The following is a 21,283-nucleotide window of genomic DNA, read 5'->3' as shown; positions in this document are numbered from 1 at the left end:
GAACATCCTAGTGAGCTTTTGCAAATACTAAATGGTGGCCATATTAGTCAGGATTCTCCAGAAAACAGAAGCAATGGCCTATGTAGAGATGTGTAGAATGAGACACATTGTAAGAGACTGGCCAAATGATTATGGAGGCTAAGACATATGGCCCAAGACATATGGCCTACAACCTGGAGGCCCAACAGAGCTTGTGGTGGAGTCCAGTCCAAATCTAAAAGCCTGAGAATCAGTGGGGTCAAGGGTGTAAGTCCCCACCTAAATCTGAAAATCTGCCAGGAGCACTTGTCTGATGGAAGGAGAAGATGAATGTCCCAACTGAGAGAGCGCACATTCACCCTTCCTTTGCCTTTTATGTTCTACTTGGGTCCTCAGAAGATGGAGGATGTCTACCCACAATGGTGAGGACGATCTTCTTTTACTGGGTCCACAGATTCGAAATACCCACAGGTGTGTCCATAGATCTTCCAACATCCCTTAGTCCAGTCAATACGTAAGATTAACCATCACAGAGACCAATAAATATGGTGAATAATAATATTTATTTGTTCCACGTACATTTATGAAGTACCTCATTATGAGAAAATCACTGATAATTCAAAAGTAAATGATGGACAAAAATAGCTTCTGCCATCTAACCATTACCAGGTTCTTTAAACAGGTAGAACCAGCTCTTTCCAACACAACATGGTGCACTGGAATAGAGGTGGTTATATGAATTCAGATTGAGGACAATAGCTCTGCCCGGGGAGGTAAAGGAGGTGTTATTACTGAAGCAATATTAATATTAACAGTAAACAATGAAAGAATGCTTACTAGAGGCCAGGCCTTCCTCTAAACACACGGTAGATATTGACTCATTTATCCCTGACAACTCTGTCAAGTAGGCATTGCTATTATCCCCATTTTACAGATGATGAAAATGAGGCTCATAGGTTTACTTTAACTTCCAAAGATCATATGCCCAGTAGATGGTGGAGCCAGGAATCAAAGCCACACAGTCCCACTTCAGATTCTGTGTTGTAACCATTACACCTGTGGTTCTCTAAGTGTGGTCCCCAGACCAGCAGCATCAGCATCATCTGAGAACATCCTAGAAATGCCAATTCTAGGGGTGCCTAGGTGGCTCAGTTATTAAGCATCTGCCTTTGGCTTGGTTCATGATCTCAGGATCCTGGGATATAGCCCCACATTGGGCTTCCTGGTCAGCTGGAAGCCTGCTTGTCTTTCTCCCACTCCCTCTATTTCTGTTCCCTCTCTCACTGTGTCTCTCTCTCTGTCAAATAAATAACTAAAATATATATAAAAAAGAAATATCAATTTTTCAGGTTCTACCTTATACCTTTTGAATCTGAAATTATGGGAAAATGCCTCGCAATATTTAGTTCAACAAACCCTACAGGTGATTTTAGAGCATACTAAAGCTTGAGAACCACTGCACTCTATTATGCTTCCTAAAATAAGATAAACAGCTTGGCAAATAGATAGAAGTGGTCAAGTGTTCAGGAGGTGAGAGCAGCTGGTGAGAGGAAGAGAACAGAAGAACAGGACATGGGGTGGGCCAGCAGGTAATTCCATGAACTAGACACCCTCTTGCTTCCCTTCACATCTTCTGAGCCTACCTCGTATCCCAGCCACTGCTGCCCCAGCCAATTCTGTGCAGATCTTGCCCCTCTTGGCTCAGGTCTCATTTGCTAGTGTGCTTTCTCCCATGCCTCCCACTTCCTGCATTGAGGTTTCTCTGCCCCTCGTTGTGGGACATCCAGGGAACTATCTCTACACACATACAAGCTTTGCCTGGACAGGTGGGGGCATTAACAACCATGGGGCCTCCTTTTATCGGGGGAGGAGGAAGGGTGGAAATGGATAAATAGGTGTTCCATCTCTCAGTCTGTAGGCAAACATATGTCATAAGTTTCCTCCCAAAGTCCCAGGAGGATCAGGCAGCATTTGCCCTTAGTGGGCGTCAGATCAATAGAAGACCCTTGTATTCATTTTCTTTCTGTTCCCTTCTTCCAGCCCCTCACTCCTACTCTCTGGAAACTTGTTCCCAAACAAGCTGCCCATACATAAGCCTTTGTTAGCTAGACAAATGAAGCCCAGTTGAGGACAGTTTCAAACAGAGAATGGGGTGTGAGAAAGACCAGGGTGTCTACCTGGTTCCAAGAGTAGGAACAAGTCCAGCATGGACACAACATGAAGCACAAAGGAAAGAGTGGGTTGAACTGAACATGGAGAGGAACCCCAGATCTCCTTTGGCCTTGTGAGCCACTGAAGACATTTGGATTTATTCTCACAGCAGTGAAAGCCTTTGAGGGTTTGAAGCAGAAAGTGGCATGATCTGATTTGCATTTTTAAAAGCAGACTCTGGCTGCACAGATTGGCCATGACCAAGGATGGAGACGGGAGATCTGGCAGAGGGGAGGAGAAATACTGCTGGTCTGGAGGAAGGCGGTGACAATTGATATGGAGAGAAGTGGACAGAATCTAGAGATATTTAGGATGAAAACAGGAATTGGTGCTTGATGAAATCCTGGGGGGATGGGGGGTGGCAAGTCTCCCAAGAATTTGAAGCAGGAACGAGAAATTAGGGCTTATGGAGACTGGGGTGATGTGAGAAGGAAACAGAGGAAAATTGATCATTAGAACATGTGGCTCTCAATAGGATTTTCCATTTTAGTCAAATACTTCTCTTCTACCCATGACACTAAGGGTGGAAATACCATGAGAACCCACAAGTGTGCATTCTCCAAAAATCACGAGAGTAAGGGAATGCTAGTGCCCCCTGTTTGCCTTTAGCAAATCATTTCACTTGGTTCCCCAACTGAGGAAAAAGGAGAATCTGAGCTCTGCCTTGCCATGCAGGCTTGGGTTTTTCCACAAACTGCTTTCTTATCCACAGTCCTGCTCGGGCCTTCTGTCACCAAGCCTCTTCCTGCAGGGCAAGGAGCCCTACCAGGTCACTCTACACCTCCAGAATAAGACAGTGCAGGTCTTTTCTCCTTCCTCTGAGGGGTGGCTACTCATGGAAAGAGGCCTGTGGACAGTTTGAGCTGCACACTGAGAGGTTCACATACATACAGAAAAGCCCTCTTGGTGCAGGATAGAGTGGGGTGCTGGGGAGCAGAAGGGGCAACTGTGAGCTGAGTCAGCTCTCCATCCTGCCATGCTCTGATCAGAAACTCTGAGAAATCCAAGAATTCTAAGTCGGCCTGAATTTTCTCTAGGTCATTTTGAATGTAGAGTGATCATGGCAGGAGGAGAAAAGTGTTTTCCCTCCATTTATAACTTTTAAATATTTAGGCAAATGGCACGTAGGTCTCAATTTGTTCTCTCACCTCAGGCCCCCCAAAGGTTGGGTGGAACCCCCCTCCACACAGGCCTCCCAGCTGTCCATCCCAGTGACAGTGACTTGGGTTCTCCTAACCTCCTAAGCACACGCTGGCATTCCTGCTGCGGTGGCAGCAACCTAAAGAAGTTCTAAGTCTCTCCAGATCCGGAAAATACCCTCTGAGAAGGCGGCCTCTTTCTTTGTGAGTGTACCTCTTGAAAAGCTGTCTCACCACCTTTGGTGGCTGGCACAGCACAGTGACTGATCTTTAGTTTGAGGACTAGAGTTGTTTCCCATCTATCACTTGAATGAAGCCTGGAAAATCTAATTCTTTTCTCTCCTAGGGAGGAAGGAGGCTCTGCTCTTTGGATTAATAACAAGTTAAGGTGGCTCTTCCTCCCGCCCCTCCTGCAACATTGGCTTCCATTTTTCCTACCCCACCTGAGCCTGGTGTCCATTGGAGGATTCACTCTCTACCAGGAGATGCAAATTCCTTCTTTTTTGTTTTGTTTTGTTTTGTTTTGTTTTAAGATTTTATGTATTTATTTGAGAGAGAGTGAGAGAGCACAAGCAGGGGGAACAGCAGAGGGAGAGGAAGAAGCAGGCTCCCCGCCGAGCAGGGGGCTTCTTGATCCCAGGACCCCAGGATCATGACAGGAGCTGAAGGCAGACGCTTAACCATCTGAGCCACTTAGGCGCCTGCCTTCTTGTTTTTATTGTCATTCTTTTTTTTTTTTTTTTTAGTTATTCATATTTGACATAGATATGGAGAAAGAGACAGAGAACACAAGCAGGCAGAATGGCAGGCAGAAGCAGGCTGCCTGCAGAACAGGGAGCCTTAGGCAGACATAGTTTCAATATCCTAGGATCATGACCCCAGCTGAAGACAGCCACTTAACAGACTAGGCCACCCAGGTGCCCCTTCTTTGTCATTCTTATTCTCATGTCCCTCCTCTTTCTCCCTCCTTTTCCCTTCTCTCCTTTCTCTCTCTCCTTCTCCCATTCCTTTCCTCTCTCTCTCTCTCTCTCTCTCTCCCTCTCTCTCTCTCTCTCTCTCGCTGACTTGTGTAACTCAAGAGTACCAGTCTCTCATTTCCCAAACTCTCCATGTCTTCTTCCCTCCCACCTCCCCTCATGGATTTTCTAATCCCTGCTGTGACAGCTGATTTGCCTGATAAGGTTTGTGATCACAGGTGACTTACTTCACCATTTTTGTTATGTAGCCCTTAAACATCTCTACTCGAAACTTTGCAAACAAGCTTAAACTCAATACAGACATAGAAGATATGAAAGAACCTCTTTAGGGTTACTTGTTGGAAGATTACACACATGCGCAGTAATACAAACTACTCAGTGGCTTCAATTCAATTTACTTATCAAACTGTTGCTTAGACCTTAGACCTTCCCTGGTTTTTTCACTGGAAATAAATTCAACTTTCTTTTCAGAGCTGGGGGCACAAAGCAGATTATCAAAAATATATGTAACCAACACAAAAAGATGGACCGAAGTAAGAGAGCAGATCATTTCAGTTCAGAGACTGAGGAGGGCTGTCACATGAGAAGATCAGATTGTCCTTGTGTCTCTTTCGAGAAACTGCCAACACCATCTCTAAGGAGAGAGATCACAATTGCTTCTTTCTCCTTTGAGAAATCATTCCAAACTCACTAGCCAGGGGTGGGGGAGAGCTGCTTCAGAAGCAAATTTGATATCTCAGTTATCCTAATTTAGCCTTTTTCTTTGAATATAGAAACTTAAGCTTACTCCAGTAACATATATTAATGTCACATTTTCTGTCCTTCAGTTTTAGTTATATTTAAGCAAAAGTAAACATTTGTTTCTTTCCCAGCTGCTGTAATAAGATGAAGAATTTTTTTTCTTTGGACTCAAAGGAATATTAAAACTTTCTGTGGTTGACAATTTTGGTTGTGATCACATCACTGTCTATTAACATAGGTCTTGTCTTCATTGTCAAAATTCGAGACTGCTAAAGAAATCTGACTGTCCTAAATTATATGACTTCTGTGTGTGTGTGTGTGTGTGTGTGTATGAATAGAGAGAGGTCATGATATAGTGTTAAATTAGAAGTCCCTGATACCCAAATACAGAAGTTAAAATCTCTCTACATAAAATTTCATAGTTAATAGAGATGCAGGATACCAAAGGGAACCATGTCATCAGAGTTGATAGGATTTATTCATGTGTTGTGAGAGAAGACATATCTGAAAGTGATTCCTCTGCCAAGTAGGCACACGAGGGACAATATATGAGAGATATGCGCCCCCTTTGCATCTTATGAATAGTGGAAGAAGCCCCAGCAACCTGCCGAGCCTCAACTTAGTAGCTTGATCCCATGGGATTTCACCTGCCTTATTTCACACAGAAGATGCTCACAATTGTCTCTTCCCTTTCACTTTTTTATGCTTCTAGATACTCAGAATCTCTTATTACCTTTCTTTTATGTTCCTGTCATACAAATTGAAGGCACTTACTCCATTGTACTATCTAATTTTTTTACATTTTCATCTTCTGTCAGCACGGTAAGGTGGTATAAATGTTTTCACATAATGAGGAACAATGGGAAATACATTTTTTCAGTTTTATTGATATGTAATTGGTGTATAACATTGTATTTGTTTAAGGCATATAACATAATGATTTGATATCTATATATATGATGATATAATTACCCTAATAAATTTTATGAACATCCAGCACCTCACATAGTTACATTTTTGTGTGTGTGATGAGAACTCTTAATATCTACTTTTTCAGAAACTTTCAAATATATAATATTGTTAACCATAGTCTTCACACTGTACATTACATCCCCAGAACTTACATATCTTGTAACTGGAAGTTTATACTTTTTGATCACCCATTTCCTCTTCCCTACCTCTGGTAACTACCAATCTATTCGTTATTTTGAGGAGTTTGGGCTTTTTAGACTTCACATGTAAGTGAGATTATACAATCTTTGTCTTTCTCTTTGTGACTTATCTCACTTAGTTTAATACCCGCAAGGTCCATCCATGTTGTCACAAAAGGCAAGATTTCCTTTTTTATGGCTGAATGATATTCCTCGGGGTGTGTGTGTGTGTGTGTGTGTGTGTGTGTGTGTGTACGCATATGTGCACGTGCACACGCACATACATGTAAAGATCTTCCTTATCCATCCATCGGTTGCTTCCTTGTCTTGGCTGTTGTAAACAATGCTGCAGTGAACATAGGGGTGAGGATATCTCTTCAAGATAGTGATTTCTTTTCCTTCAGATACATACCCAGAGTGGAACTGCTGGCTCCTATGGTAACTCTATTTTTAATTTTTTTGAGTATTTGCCATACTTTTTTCCATAGTGGCTGCACCAATTTACATTCCTGCCAACAATGTGTACACAAGGGTTCCCTTTCTCCCCATCCTCACCAACAGTTGTTATCAGATGTTTTTGATGACAGCCATTCTAAGAGGTGTGAGGTGATATCTCCTTGTGGTTCTGATTTTCATTTCCCTGGTGATGACTGATGTCATGCAACTTTTCATATACCTGTTGGTAATTTGTATGTCTTCTTTAGAAAAATGTCTAGTCAGTTCCTCTGCCCATATTCAATAATAATGGGAATCCTTAAACACTGCCCATGGGAGCATAAATTATTAAAACAACTTCCAAAAAAATTAACAGAATCTAGTGAAGCTGAAAAGGATCATACCTTAAACCTCAGTAATTCCATTCCCATATATGTGCCCTAGAGAAAACTCTTCTGTATTTACATGGAGACATGAATAAGAAATTTCAAAGCAATCTTATCTCTAGTAGAAAAACAACATAAAGAACCTAAATATCCATTAAGAAGAGAATATAGCTTTTTAATTGCTATGTATTCATATATTAGGATATGATGTAAAACCGAAATTAGTGGATTACAAGTACATGTATTAGCATGGATGAATTTCACGACTATAATTTTGAACCCTCTCAAAAAAGCAAACTAGAGAAGAAAAAATGCAGTGTAATGCTATTTATGTAAAGTTTATCAGTATGCAAAACAACACGAATAATGAGAATGAGAACCAGTAATTTCAGGAAAATTATATCCTACTGGAAACAAGAGAATGTGATCAAGGAAAGGTACACAGGGGGAATCAGATATAATGGTAATGTTTTCTTTTTAAGCCAGGCTGTAAGCGCATGTAACATGAGTGTTATATTCTTTTTCTAGAAGTAATGCTACTATTTATTGAGTGGCTACTCTGTGCGGGATATGTGACAACCATTAGGTCATATATTCAAAACCATGCAAAATGGGTATGCTTCCTTAAAGGGGAAGGAAATGCCCCGAAAGATGATTAATTTACCCTTATCACACACCACGCAACAACAAAGGTGGGGCTGAAACATGCATATGCATTTTCTACCACACATCTGTTGTCTTGACCGATTTTTCTTTTTTCTTTCAATCTAAGTTTTTATGGCTGACTCTACCCATCTGTCAATGAGGGATACACACATACCCAGCCATATTCTCAGGCATATAAATAAATTCAAAGATGGACAGATGACACAAGCCAGGTCAACAAAACGGTCCTGGGGCCATTATGAAATTGTTGAAAGAGACATATGTTCATTGGGTTTGCTTAAGTAATAGAAGACAGTTAAGTTAGGTGTTATAACCTGGTTGGTGGTTAAGATGGAGTTGTGAGACTTGTAGGATATAAACTCAGACTACTGGTGCCCTCTTTGTCATTACTTGTGGAAAACCCTCTTAAGAATGAAAATAAAGAAGAGAGAGAGATTTATTTTATATATATATATTTTTTAATAGAGTTTTTAAAATTTAATTTCTTTTCAGTGTAACAGAATTTATTGTTTATGCACCACACCCAGTGCTCCATGCAATACGTGCCCTCCATAATACCCACCACCAGGCTCCCCCAACCTCCCACTCACTACCCCTTTAAAACCCTCAGATTGTTTTTCAGAGTCCATAGTAAGAGAGAGATTTCTAACAATATCATCTGAGACCTGAACTCTTCATTAAATGAACCATTTCTTGTGGTTTGGTTCAGCTTCAGTTGGTTTTCTGTCACAAGCAGTCAAAAATGTCTTAATAAAACCATTTTAGTATACGTTTTCATATAATTACGGTCATTTCCTTATACAGCAGTGAGTTATTATTCATTTATTTAAATGTAATTTGATTGTGTCTCCTTCTCTAAATAATAAGGTCCATGAGAACAAGAATCATGATTTATTTTGCTCACCATAGTAGTCTTAGTATTTCCTGAAACCATCAATAAGCATTCATTACATATTTGCTGAATAAATAAATAAATAAGTGAGCAAGCAAACATAGGGCTCCCATTCAAGAAGCTCAATAGCAGAGACAAGCCACACAAACTGCCTATAATAGTCTACCTAATCTTCCATTCATAGGTAGAAGCAAACAACCAAGCATCACCAGATATTTGGGAAAAACATTTCATAGAAGTACTGTTGAGGAAATCTATCAAAGTGTAGAACTTGAGAATAAAGTTTTGATAAAAGAACAAAAGCGAAGACATGGCTTATTTCAGAGAGTTCAAATGACCTAATATAAATTCTAATAACAGAAAATACATACAAGAAAGGTAGAAGATAATCAAATAAATACAAGGAGAAAACACTGCAAAACTAAAGAAAGTCTTGAAGATTTTAATCATATGGATAAATCAGGTATAAACTAGCATCACTAAGAAAAGATAGCCATTGGTAAGGGAGAGGGACAAAAGAAGTAAATAGCTGTACAAGAAAATTACAGTACCCAGTCTAACATTTTGCAAGATTTTAAACTGATTTCTGTGTAAGAAAATTGGGACAATATAAGTGCTACAAACCTTGACTATGTGAAAACTACGGTACCCCTGAAGCTGGGAAGTTGAAGGAAGACAGGAGGTGTTGGGGAAGTACAGACATGTTGACTTCCTCAGTGGGAGTCAAGAGGACATGCCTAAAGATAGTGTCTGGAGTATTCTTTAAATGTACACAGGTAATCAATGAGAATTAATACTAGCAAAAATCATAAAAATTAATGTTAGAAAGGTGGGACAATCTGAGTTAAAAATCTTGGTTTTCAGAGTATGAAGACAATGAGTATTATGTGAATTAATAAATCAGTTTCTAGAGATAAATGTAGGGCTAGTGAGGTAAGCACTGAAAAAGCTAAAAATAAAAATAATTAAAAGTGGTTAATTCAGGAGTGTCTGGGTGGCTCAGTCGGTTAAGAATCTGCCTCCAGTTCAAGTCATGATCCCCAGCGTCGTGAAATCGAGCCCCACTTCAGGCTCCCTGCTAAGTGGGGAGTCCACTTTTTTCTCTCCCACTGCCCCCCACTTGTGTGCACATGCCCTCAAGCCTTCTCTCTCAAATAAATAAAAATCTTTAAAAAATAAAACCTAAAAAAATTTTTTAAACAAGTGGTTAATTCAGGGAGAAGAACTGGAAAGACAGAGAATATAGGAAACTTACTTCTCATTGACACCCTTCTGAATAGCTTGAGGTAATTTTTTCCAATGTGTAGGAATTACTTGTAAAAGTTGTATTACTTGTATTTTTTCTTAAAACAGGAAAAAAATGACCAAAACATAAAAATTAAAAATCCATGACCACCATAGACCTTTCAAAAGATAATATAACGTTGTGTTAAGTCAGGTTTACTGTGGGATAATTTACATAAAACAAAATTCATCTTTTTGTATAAAATTTGCTGATTTTGACAAATACATGGTCATGTAGCTACCACCACAATCAAGAGTGGGAATATTTTGATCAATCTCCACAGTGGACCCTTCCCCAGCCCCAGCCCCAGCTCCTAGGAATCGATCATCTTAATTCTGTCCCTAAAGTTTTGCCTTTTTCAGAATGTCATATGAAATGAAATCTTCAGTATATAGCCTTTTGGTATTTGGGTTTTTTCCATTTAGCATAATGCTTTCGAGATCTATCCATGATATGGCATATATCATAGGTTGTTCTTTTTATTGCTGAACATCTCATGACATAGGTTGTATCTATTCTAGCTGATGGGCAGGTGGGTTGATTTTTGACAATTATTAAGAGAGCTGCTATAAATATTTGCATAGAGGTCTTTTGGCGGATATACAGATAGAGGTTTTCATTTCTCTCGGGTGGGTGTATATATGAGATTGCAGAGATGTATGCTAAATTTGTGATTAACTTTCATGAATGGCCAAACTATTTTCTAAACTGATTTTACCATTCTGCATTCCCTCAATAATGTATGAGAGTTCCCGTGGTTTTACATCCTCATCAATACTTGGTCTAGTCAATCTTTTTTGTTGTTATTGTTGTTGTCAATCTTTTTAAATTCAGCCATGCTACTCAGTATAGATAGGTATCTTATTATGATTTTAACTTTTTATTTCCCATGACTAATGATGTTAAGCATCTTTTCCTGTGCTTATTTGGCAGCTTTTCTTTGCACAGTGTCATTTCCCCTCCCCCTCCCCCTCCCTCTCCCCCCTCCTCAGATCCTCCCTCCTCCCCCGCTGCTCCCTATCGCACTCTCTCAAATAAATTTTGAAAAAGGAAAAGTTTTATAACTTTCAACGTACAAATCTTTCACATATTTTATCAGATAGATTTTTCCTGAAGCAATTTATGATTTTGGATGCTATGACTGGAATATAAAAATACAATTGATTTTCTATTTATAATGAAATTTTGTCCTGTAAACTTGTGAATACTCTAACCAGTTTTGGTACTTTTTTCTATAAGCTCTTTAGAATTTTCTGTATAGATATTCGTGTCATCTGCAAATAAAGAGAATTTTTCTTTTTCTTAAGATTTTGTGTACTTGACAGAGCAAAAGCAGGGGGAGAAGCAGAGGGAGCTGCAGATGAAGAGGGAGAAGCAAGCTGTCAACACAGCAGGGAGTCTAACATGGGGCATGATCCCAGGACCTTGGGATCATGACCTGAGCCAAAAACATACGCTTAACCAACTGAGTCACCCAGGTGCCCCAGAATTTTGCCTTTTCTTTTTCAGCCTAGAAGGCTTCTATATGTTGTTTTTGAATTACTGCATCAGTCAAGAGTCAAGCACAATCTTGAAAACAAGGAATGAGAGCAGGTAGACTCACCTTGCTCCCAATTTTAGTGTGAAAGTTTTTAGTCTTCTACTATTATCTATATTTGATAAAGTTTATCTTAGATATCTTTTCAGGAAGTAAACAAAGTTCTAAGTTTGAAAACAGTTTTTATTAATCAGTGTGTGTTGGATTTTGTCCAGTGCTTTTTATGTATGTTTTGAGAGTATTATGTGATTTTCCTCCATATGGCAATTTATATTAATCAAATGTTATCAAATCTTACATTGCTTAGATCAACCTCACTAGTTCAAGACCTATATAATATTTATTTATTTATTTATTTATTTATGATGGCCTCATACATAAATCAGGAAATAGTCCCTCCTTCCCAATTTGCTGACAGGAGCTTGAGTAGGGTTGGTATGTTTTCTGTGTGTGTGTTTTACTGTAAACGTTGACAGAATTCACCAGTAAAATCATAAGACTTAGTTTTTCTGTGTGTGAATGCTTTTAAATTATGAATCAAATTTATTTTATAAATATGGGTCCTTTCATGTATTTGTAAAATAAATTAGATTCATAATTTAAAGCATTTTTTCTTAATTCATTTTTCATATTTTTTCCTTCAAATAAGCTACCCCTACCACCCACATTTTCAAATTTATGAGCATTAAGACATTAATGTATCTTTCTTACCTACTGAATATCTGTAAAATCTGTTGTGATAACTCCTCTTTTTTTCTGGTTTGGGTTATTTTGGCATCATCTCTTTATTTCTTGATTAGTTTAGCTAGATGTTTATTAATTTTATTTATTTTATGAACAACCATCTCTCAGGTTCTTTGATTTTCTCAACTGTTATCTATTTCATTAATTTTTATTCTTCCTGTTATTATTTCCTTCCTTTTTTTTTTACTCTACATTTATTTGTTTCTTTTTCTACTTTCTTAAGGTGGAAGTTCAGATAATTCACTTTAAAGTTATCTTCTTTTTTAATATAAACATTTCAAACTATAGATTTTCCTCTAAAGCACTCTTCCAGTTGCATTCCATAAATTTTAATAGATTTTATTTTCCATAGCATCAGTTCAAAGTGCTTTCTAACTTTCTTTTACATGTTATCTTTGGCCCACAGTTCATTAGAAGAATAATATTTATTTTCTAAATACTTGGAGATTTTTTTCCAGACTTTTTTTAGCTATATGATTTCAATCCCTCCAAATTTGTTGGGATATTGGGTTGTTGTTTTTTTTAAGATTTTATTTGTTTATTTGAGAGAGACAGAGAGAGATCTCAACTAGACAGAGAGGCAAGCAGGGAGAGAGGGAGAAGCAGGGTCCCCACTGAGCAGGGAGCCTGATGCGGGGCTCGATACCAGGACCCTGAGATCATGACCTGAGGCTTAACCCACCAAGCCACCCAGGCACCGCATTAATGCTTACTCTTGATGTGCCCTGAGAAAACTTAATAACAAGCCTCCAAAAATCAAGCTAAACTCTAAGTAACATCTTCAACGTGTTAAAACAAAATTCAACTATTTTTTTAAAGAAGACAACAAAATCCAGGAACTCAACCACTCAAGATTACAATGCCAATTGAGATCATGCCAGATATGCCAAGTAGCAGGAAAATGCGACCTATAACCAAAATACAAGTCAGTCAGTAAAAACAGTGCCCCAAGATGGCAGTGATAATATAATTAGCATGTAAGGACATATTCAGTTACTGATGCTGCCTGCCTAGGCTGTGTAGGCCTGATCAGCCACATCGTTTCACTGAATCTTATCTCAGTATGGACTTTTCCAAAGAATGTTCATATGAGATACAAGAATGTCCTATCTGGCTTCACCAAAGGCTTTCCAGAGCCCACAGCCTCATAGAGATATGTCTTTGATATACCCAGTCAGTTATCACTCAGGTACCCAGATAGTTATGCTGCTGTTCATGGCTCAAGAGTCAATAAAAATAAAACACACCTGGCCCGTAAGAGTATTGTCTATAGCAACAAAGGGTGCCTTCAAGTTAGGCCATTGTGCTGACCTGACCTTATCACATTCAGTGCTCCAAAATCGTCTTTGGTCTAGCCAGTTGCTGCCACCCCCCAGTAGGACCATTAGCTTTTCATTTGTCTCAACCCTCAGAAAACCAACTGCTCTTTGCCAAAGGCTCAAATCAGCATTATTGTCAGTACTGGTACCTCTACTGCAAGGACATCCTGGGGTCCATGAGCCCCAAGAGTAGGGCTGCTGAAACAGCCTATTATTCTGCTTCTTTTTCTGCTGCTGCTCAAATCTCCAGCTAAATTTAGCATATTTTCATGTTGTCTTATCTATTGGGATGAACAAAATGCCTAATCAAGGCAACATTGTCTCCAACCCAAATAGTCAAATAAGGAACTGGACTCCATTTTGGTAGTGGGGGCCAGAGGGTAGATAACCTTTTCTTTACTGTCTCAGAAGTCACAATTTGAGCCTCATAGCACATTGCTCCCAAGAATTTGGCTGTTTTCTGTGTTTTATCAAAATTAACTCCTGTGCTCTCGTGTGAGTTAGTATATGCTCTAAGGTCATTGCCACCTGTTCTTTATGAGGTCTGTGGTTTGCTAACTCTAAGAAGGCCTCCAACAAACCCTGCCTCCTGGCATTCATGCCTTTGTATGATCCAGCTTTTCAGTAACTTGCTCCTAAATCAATAGAATACCTCAGGATTGAGGGGTTGCCATTTTGTAATTAAATTATGTAAACTTATGTGATGTCCATCTTTCTAGCATCAATACGGAGAATACATTTTCCATGAAAACAACAACAGCAGTGCTTAACAGTGATTTCAGCAACCCAATCCAGATGACTACAGTTCTCTTCCACATTTCACTCCTTTTTTCAAATCTGGTCAATTGAATATGTGGCTCTCACTACTCCAAAGAACCTGGTAAAAGGTTAGCTTCCACCATGGCATACACTGGCCAGGGCCAAAAAGTACAGAACGTGATGGTACAGCTCATCAACCTCATCTTCAGATACTTACAAAATAAATCTCAGATTCAGGTGTGGCTTTACGAGCAAATGAACATGCAAATAGAGGGCTGTATCACTGGTTTTGGTGAGTACATGAACCTTGTATTAGATGATGCAGAAGAGGTTCATTCTAAAACAATGTCAAGAAAACAACTGGGTCGGATCGTGCCAGAAGGAGATAATATTATCCGGCTCCAAATTGTCTCCAACTAGAAATGATCAATGAAGTGAGAAGTTCTTGAGAAGGCCATGTAGTTTGTTTGTTTTTAGGTGTCCTTTGTTGGAAGTGTAGTTCTAAAACATTTGTTCATATTGTTTTGATTACCTTTATGTTATTACCAGAGGACAGTAAATGCTGCGGGATTGTTTCCATTAAAAAAAACCAAAAAGCTTGATAAGATAATCATGTGAACAATGGTAGCCAAAAAAAACCTTAAAAGTTTGCGCCCCCAACCCTTCCAACCCATGCCATTGTACCCTCAATGGAGTGTAAGATCTTTAGTTCTTTCTAGGGTCAGAGAGTTTCTTCTAGGTCCAGTTCCTTTTTGGTCCCACCTTAATCTGTCTTTTCCTTACAGGCTGTAAATCTGGACATAAGAATGTAAGGTTAGAAAGCTCCCTGATATAGATTAACAGGGGTTTCCCAAGAAGAGATGGATGGAGTGAGCACTGGAGAAATCTGGTTTATAATCAACTGGGGACGGTGGGATCCAAGAGGCAGCATTCCACCCAGTTAAAACAGAAAGTGCCTCTTTAGAACTAGATTCCTCTATGGTGATCAACCTCCAGCTACCAGAGGACATCTCTGGTAGTGCTCACTCAATCCATCTCTTCTTTGGGAAACTCCTGTTAATCTATATCAAAATGGCCTTGTTGCTGGGTTCCTTTGAAGGGGTATCGTTTTTATTCCCATTCTTCGTTTTGTTTCAGACTGCGGAGACATCGCTTATTTCGGGGGGACAGGAAGGTATCTATTCTGGGCAATCATTACAGTCTCCTGCACAGGGCCTCCAGGTACCAACAACAAAATTCATAGAGTTCCCCACTTTGAAGGTCAGATTTTAAGAACTCCTCAGTCATTTTCTGGGTATGGAACTCATTTTGGGGCTTGCCATTTTTTCCATTGTTCTAAGCAGTTTGAAGAAGCTACACCCTCACGCTTTGGATAGCTTATTCCATGGTATTGCTTGCAACTTTTTATCATGCTGGAAAAATTCTCCATGGGTTGGCGATGTTATAACCATTGAAACAGAAATCCAAAGACTTTCTATAGAGCATGATTCTGTCCCAAGTGAATAGCTTACATAATGGCTCGAGGCATTGGGTTACATGTGAGACAGCCTAGGTGCTGCCAGTCACCCTCTAACAACAGAACATTTGCTGTTTTCTCATCAACTTGACACACCTGCCAAGTCTCTAAGAGTCTCTGCTGGAAATGTCTCCTTTAGATTCTGCTCAAAAATTCAATAATTTCTTCTCCAGTTCATCTCTATCTATGGATACTTTTTCATATATAGCTGAAAGAAAACCACTGATAGCATGGCAATCCCTTAGCCAAACTGTGTTAAAAGTATGACTGTGATTTACCAGCTGTGTGATATTGGGAAAAGATCTCCTCTAGTTTGAATTTCCTCACCTTGGTAATAGGGATATCGATGCCGTCCTTGCAAAGTTGCTGGGCGGCTATAGAGCACAAATCTCTGGCCGTAGATCCGTCAGATATATTTGCTACTTTCCATTCTATCAACTTTCTGCCAAGCTTTTGGTCATGGGTAACACAGGTCATCTTTTCTCCAACCTTCAATGACAATTTCTACTCCATCCTTCCAGGCCTCACTTATAGTCTCCTTGAGTCCCTTCCAGCTTCTACCCACCCCAAAGCCAAAGCCAAACCCATATGTTGCAAATTTTGTGATAGCTCTCTCATGAGGTTATAATCAGAAGGGGATGAGACTGAATCTTTTGAAGCTTCCCTCAGACATTGGCATGGACCCATCTTTCTCTTCATGTAGTGTCATGTGGTCTCTCCAATAGGGCAGCCAGATTTTTTATATGGCCAATCAGGGCTCCCAAAAATGTAAAACCAGAAGCTTCTAGACCTTGTTAAGGCTTACACCCACTTAGGTAAGTGTCTCTTAACCCTGTCTTTTGTTGGTTAAGTAGTCACAGGGTAGGGAAGATCTTTAGGAGACATAAAGTCTACCTCCCAATCAGAGGCATGATAAAGAAACTGTGGCCATTTGTTATGACTTTAATAACTTATTTAGGATTGTTGGAGACATATTTTAAGAAGTATTTCCTCCCAGGTATACATATAACTTGGCATACTGACTTGGTGGTAAAGGTTCTAGCTGTGGTCATCTGTGATAATCATCTGACTTCTTTGTTCAGCTCTAGAGTCTTGGTAGAACCATGCATTTCATTAAGAACAGCTTTTGCTACTGCTATTTGATGAGGACATATTTTTCACTGACTCATTTCCTGGGATTACAATCTTAGCTATCAAGAAGAATAGATCTTTAATTTATTCTTGGTTGGGGGAGGGGGAGGTTTAAAGCAGAGATTAAAAACAGAAGACAAAAAAAAAACAAAGAAAGAAAGAAAAGAAAGTTCTAAACAATTAAATATAAAAGAATAAAAATATTAGGAAAGTTTAAAATAGATACATATCTAATGTTGAAATAGGGGTGGAATTTCAAAACACGGAAGCAGTGGAAGTAGTCACAAAGGAAAAAATTAAAACACTTCATCAAATTAAAAAGGAAAAAAGAGGACAAACTAACACATCTCTCGCTGCTGATAAAAAAACAAAGTGTCAAAAGAGACGGAAAGTTAAAACCAAGAACACTTCCAGCTTTTGTTGTTGGAAGGAGACAGGCTGCACTGAATTTTTATAGGGTTTATTTCTGACTTGCATTTTGCTCACCTGGATGTATCACCTTCTCACATTAATGCAGTACCAACTTCCAGAAGCACCTTCTAAACAAGTGAACTCTGCCAGTAGCATTTATATCTTTATGGAACAATCAAGTTGATCAGGTTTTTGCCATATCTACATGCTTCTCAAGAAGCAGAAGAAAATGTTTGATTATACCTCATTAAACAAAATGACATAAAATTAGGTGCCTGGGAATATTATCACAGTTGGGCACAAATCATGGATTAAATCATTCATTCAAAATTTTGTGTTGCCAAGACTGCTACGGGACAAGTACTGCTTATGATTTCAGAATAAAATACAAGAGAAAGCAATATGGGAGAAGTGACTTTAAAAAGGGGGAGCTCATAAGAGGGAGGAACACTGTTAAAATTATAAACCACCCACTATCTCTGATGCAGGCTATTGATGTCCTCAGGCACAGATAAAAACTCATCCCATCAGCAGTATAGAAACTACCTATGCAGTTGGTTTGAGAGTGCCAAGACTTCACTGTGAATTTTCTGTAACTGTGTTTGTCCTAATATGGTGCGTTGGGGTCATCATTAGACTTACCTTCTAGGGTAGTCATTAGAGGACCACTGGAAACATGTCAGCCTTTGGTATGAAGTCATAATCAAGACTTTTCATCCAAACTGCTAGCTGAGAGTACAGCTTGAAGTGAATGAGACATAATTCAGGTACAATTTGATACAAAGGTCTAGAGAATGATGTCATACCACAGAAGAAAAACCTAGTGTATAACGCATTACTGCATTTCTTCAACAAAGTATCAGGCTATAAGAATAGGGAAAACAACCTTCATCCTCAGAAAAAACACCTGTTGGGACAGCTGGGTGGCTCAGTTGGTTAAGCCGCTGCCTTTGGCTCAGGTCATCCCAGGGTTCAGGGGTCGAGTCCCACATCAGGCTCCTTGCTCAGTGGGGAACCTGCTTCTCTCTCTGCCTCTGCCTGCCACTCTGCCTGCTTGTGCTCTTTCTCTCTCTCTCTCTGACAAATAAATAAATAAATAAAATCTTAAAAACAAAAAACACCTATTACCTCTTGTCGACCATCTCCATCTCCCTGTCGTCATGCTCTTGCATAAGTTTACCTGCCCCGATAACTATCTTGCAATATGGTGTCAATGTTCCCAGTCTTCCAGTGAAGAAACTCAGGCTAAAGGAGGTTCAATATCTTGCCCAATATAACATCATTTTGTCCCAGATATGCCTGACATTAAAGTTCTACCCCATAAAGCAGTCCCAAGGAGAGAAGAGGACTACTGGAACACTGTCTAAAATCAGACCAAGGAGTTACAAAAGGTTTCAGGGTAACACTGATGCTGGGATTCGATCTTGGAAGATAATAGATTTATTTATTTAAATATAAATTATTTTATTAATTATAAGCTCTAAGCTCTGTATATCTAAAGATGTAAGACAAAGAGCAAGATCTCTCCTCTCTCTGCCCTCATACCCAGCAAGTCCAGCACCATAGTTCAGAATTAGCCATTGTTATGAATGTCTTGCATGTATTTCTGGAACTTTATCTATAAAATCCCTCAAACAATTGCTTTACATTTAAATTATGTGTAAAAATTCTATGTAAGTCTTCTATTTCAATTATGTGTTCGATTTTAAAATTCATGGTACAGATCACTCAAATCATATGAGACATGAGTTTTTTCATTTAAAATACACCAACGTCTCTCCACATAAGCATTTGAGGCTGTAGACTGCTTCGTTGTAAGGAATTCCACAGTTTATTTTTGAGACAAATGGACTTGTTTCCATTTCTTAATTATTTGCTATCACAAATAATACTACAAGGAGCATCCCTACATCCCCACATATTTCATGCCCAAAGGGAGAAAATCCTAGAAGAAGAATTCAAAGATTATGGGCTTGGAGTGGGGGGGTACACTGAGGCTGAGGATCCACTTAGGAGGCACCAGGACAGTCGGTCGTGTCGGAAAGCCAAAGCATCAAAAGCAGAAGTAGATCATAAACACAGATGTGACCTAAAGAAGATTGTGAGAAAGCCCGAAGCAAACTTTTTGCCCACCCATTTCATCCCCATCCACCACATACTACACACATGCGTGAACGCACAAAGCGACCCTAGTCCCAGGTGTAAAGGTCCTCCATTCTAATGAGAGTTTTTCATACAGTGCTGTAAATTTTAACCCTTCCACGTCTCCTATGCCATCCCATATAACTGAAGCCAGGCAGAGCGATAGGGATCATACAAGCAATCCCTGGAAAGACTTTTGAAACCCAACAGAGGTCCCAGGAAATCAGACAAAATCACCGTGTGGGACAACGACCTTCAGATCAGCTGACCTTGACGACCCAGATTCATAGTAAGCAGACTCGTTTCTAAAACTGCCACCATAAAATCATCATTATTTTATAGCTCAACCACTTTTATAGAAATTCTAGGGATGGTAAGGGAATTGAAAGAGGGGGCGAGCGATAGAAATAAAAAAGCTTCATTTTTTTGCAATCCCCCAAACTGCATATACATCCTTCGATATGATAAAAGTTTTCTTGCATATTTCTATTGAGATGAGAAAGCCTTAAGTCAAAATATTATAGTTTAAAGAAAAACAAAAAAACCTCAACCAGGGCAATGGGAAAGTGTAATCAAACCTCAATAGCTCCCTCTGCTGTCATTTTGGATAATTCCAAAAATATTCTTATCTTTGTTTTATTTTGTAATTATTCACTTTGGAACCCCTTTAAACTGGGTAGGCTCAGAGTCAGTCGATAAAATCCTTACCACTTTGTCTACAATTGAAACCATCCCTCCTGTGCCACTAATAATGATCATTGCATGACCCAACCTCTTCTAAATGGTAGAGGGGTTAGTCTCACCGAAAGAAGTGTTTACATTTCTGAAGTGAAAAGCTATATATATGCTTCCATAACACGGAAACATCCATCTCTAAAAATCAGACTAATTTTTAACAATGTAATGTTTAATGTTTCACTTGGGGGGGGCAATTTTTGGTCAAGTGGAAGCTAAAGAGGCTTTGAAGAAGATCTACAGCTGGATGCAAAGAAGGAAAGAGACAGTAACCGAATTAGGAGAACAGGATCTTCCACTTGTGGGCAGCCAGGACCACAGGAGGGAAGAGAAAAAGCCTGAGAAGTCGCGGGCTTCAAGATGCCATGTACTGGGCCTCTCCATTTCATTCTCCAACAAATCTGTGTGAGAATATTTCTCCTTTTACAAGTAAGAAAATGAACAGCTGAATTTAATTGTTTGGTCAGTCAACTAAGTGAACTATGTGAAAGGTTTGGGCCCAGATTTAGAAGTGTTTGGCTTTGAAGTGGGAATGAGAAACTCTGGGCTTGAAGTCCTAGTGGTCTCACTCTCTGGGATCTTAGAAAAATCAGAGCCTTCCAGCCCGTTTTTTTTTTTTTTTTTTTAAAGATTTTATTTATTTATTTGACAGAGAGAAATCACAAGTAGACGGAGAGGCAGGCAGAGAGAGAGAGAGAGAGGGAAGCAGGCTCCCTGCTGAGCAGAGAGCCCGATGCGGGACTCGATCCCAGGACCCCGAGATCATGACCTGAGCCGAAGGCAGCGGCCTAACCCACTGAGCCACCCAGGCACCCCTCCCCCTCCCCCCGCCGTTCCTTCATCTGTAAACTGGGATTGAATCATCTCCCAGGTCCCTTCCCGCAGTCTGAATGATCTCAGATAAATCACTGGATTCCCACCCCTTATCTGACCCAGAGAAAACCCAGTTTAAATTAGAATTGAAGGGACGCCTGGGTGGCTCAGTTGGTGGGACGACTGCTTTCAGCTCAGGTCATGATCCCGGAGTCCCGGGATCGAGTCCCGCATCGGGCTCCCAGCTCCATGGGGAGTCTGCTTCTCTCTCTGACCTTCTCCTTGTTTTTTTTTTTTTTTTTTTTTTTTTTTTT

At 39.6% G+C, this 21,283-nt stretch overlaps 1 protein-coding gene across 1 annotated transcript; it reads left to right on the top strand.

Moving 5' to 3' along the window:
- The first annotated feature begins 14,362 nt into the window (after positions 1 to 14,362).
- LOC132013126 (small nuclear ribonucleoprotein E-like) lies at positions 14,363 to 14,641 on the top strand. The gene has a single exon (XM_059392861.1). It carries the CDS (start codon positions 14,363 to 14,365, stop codon positions 14,639 to 14,641), a length of 279 nt encoding a protein of 92 aa, XP_059248844.1.
- The last annotated feature ends 6,642 nt before the right edge of the window (positions 14,642 to 21,283 follow it).

This window comes from Mustela nigripes, chromosome 3 (genome assembly GCF_022355385.1).
Source record: "Mustela nigripes isolate SB6536 chromosome 3, MUSNIG.SB6536, whole genome shotgun sequence".
In the NCBI taxonomy this organism is placed as follows: Eukaryota; Metazoa; Chordata; class Mammalia; order Carnivora; family Mustelidae; genus Mustela; species Mustela nigripes.
The sequence above is the reverse complement of the archived record's forward strand: the minus strand, read 5'-3'. Positions and strand labels throughout refer to the sequence as shown.

Bases quoted from the DNA above. Each gene is read 5' to 3' on its own strand.
- LOC132013126 (XM_059392861.1), top strand. From the start codon at position 14,363: ATGGCATACACTGGCCAGGGCCAAAAAGTACAGAACGTGATGGTACAG.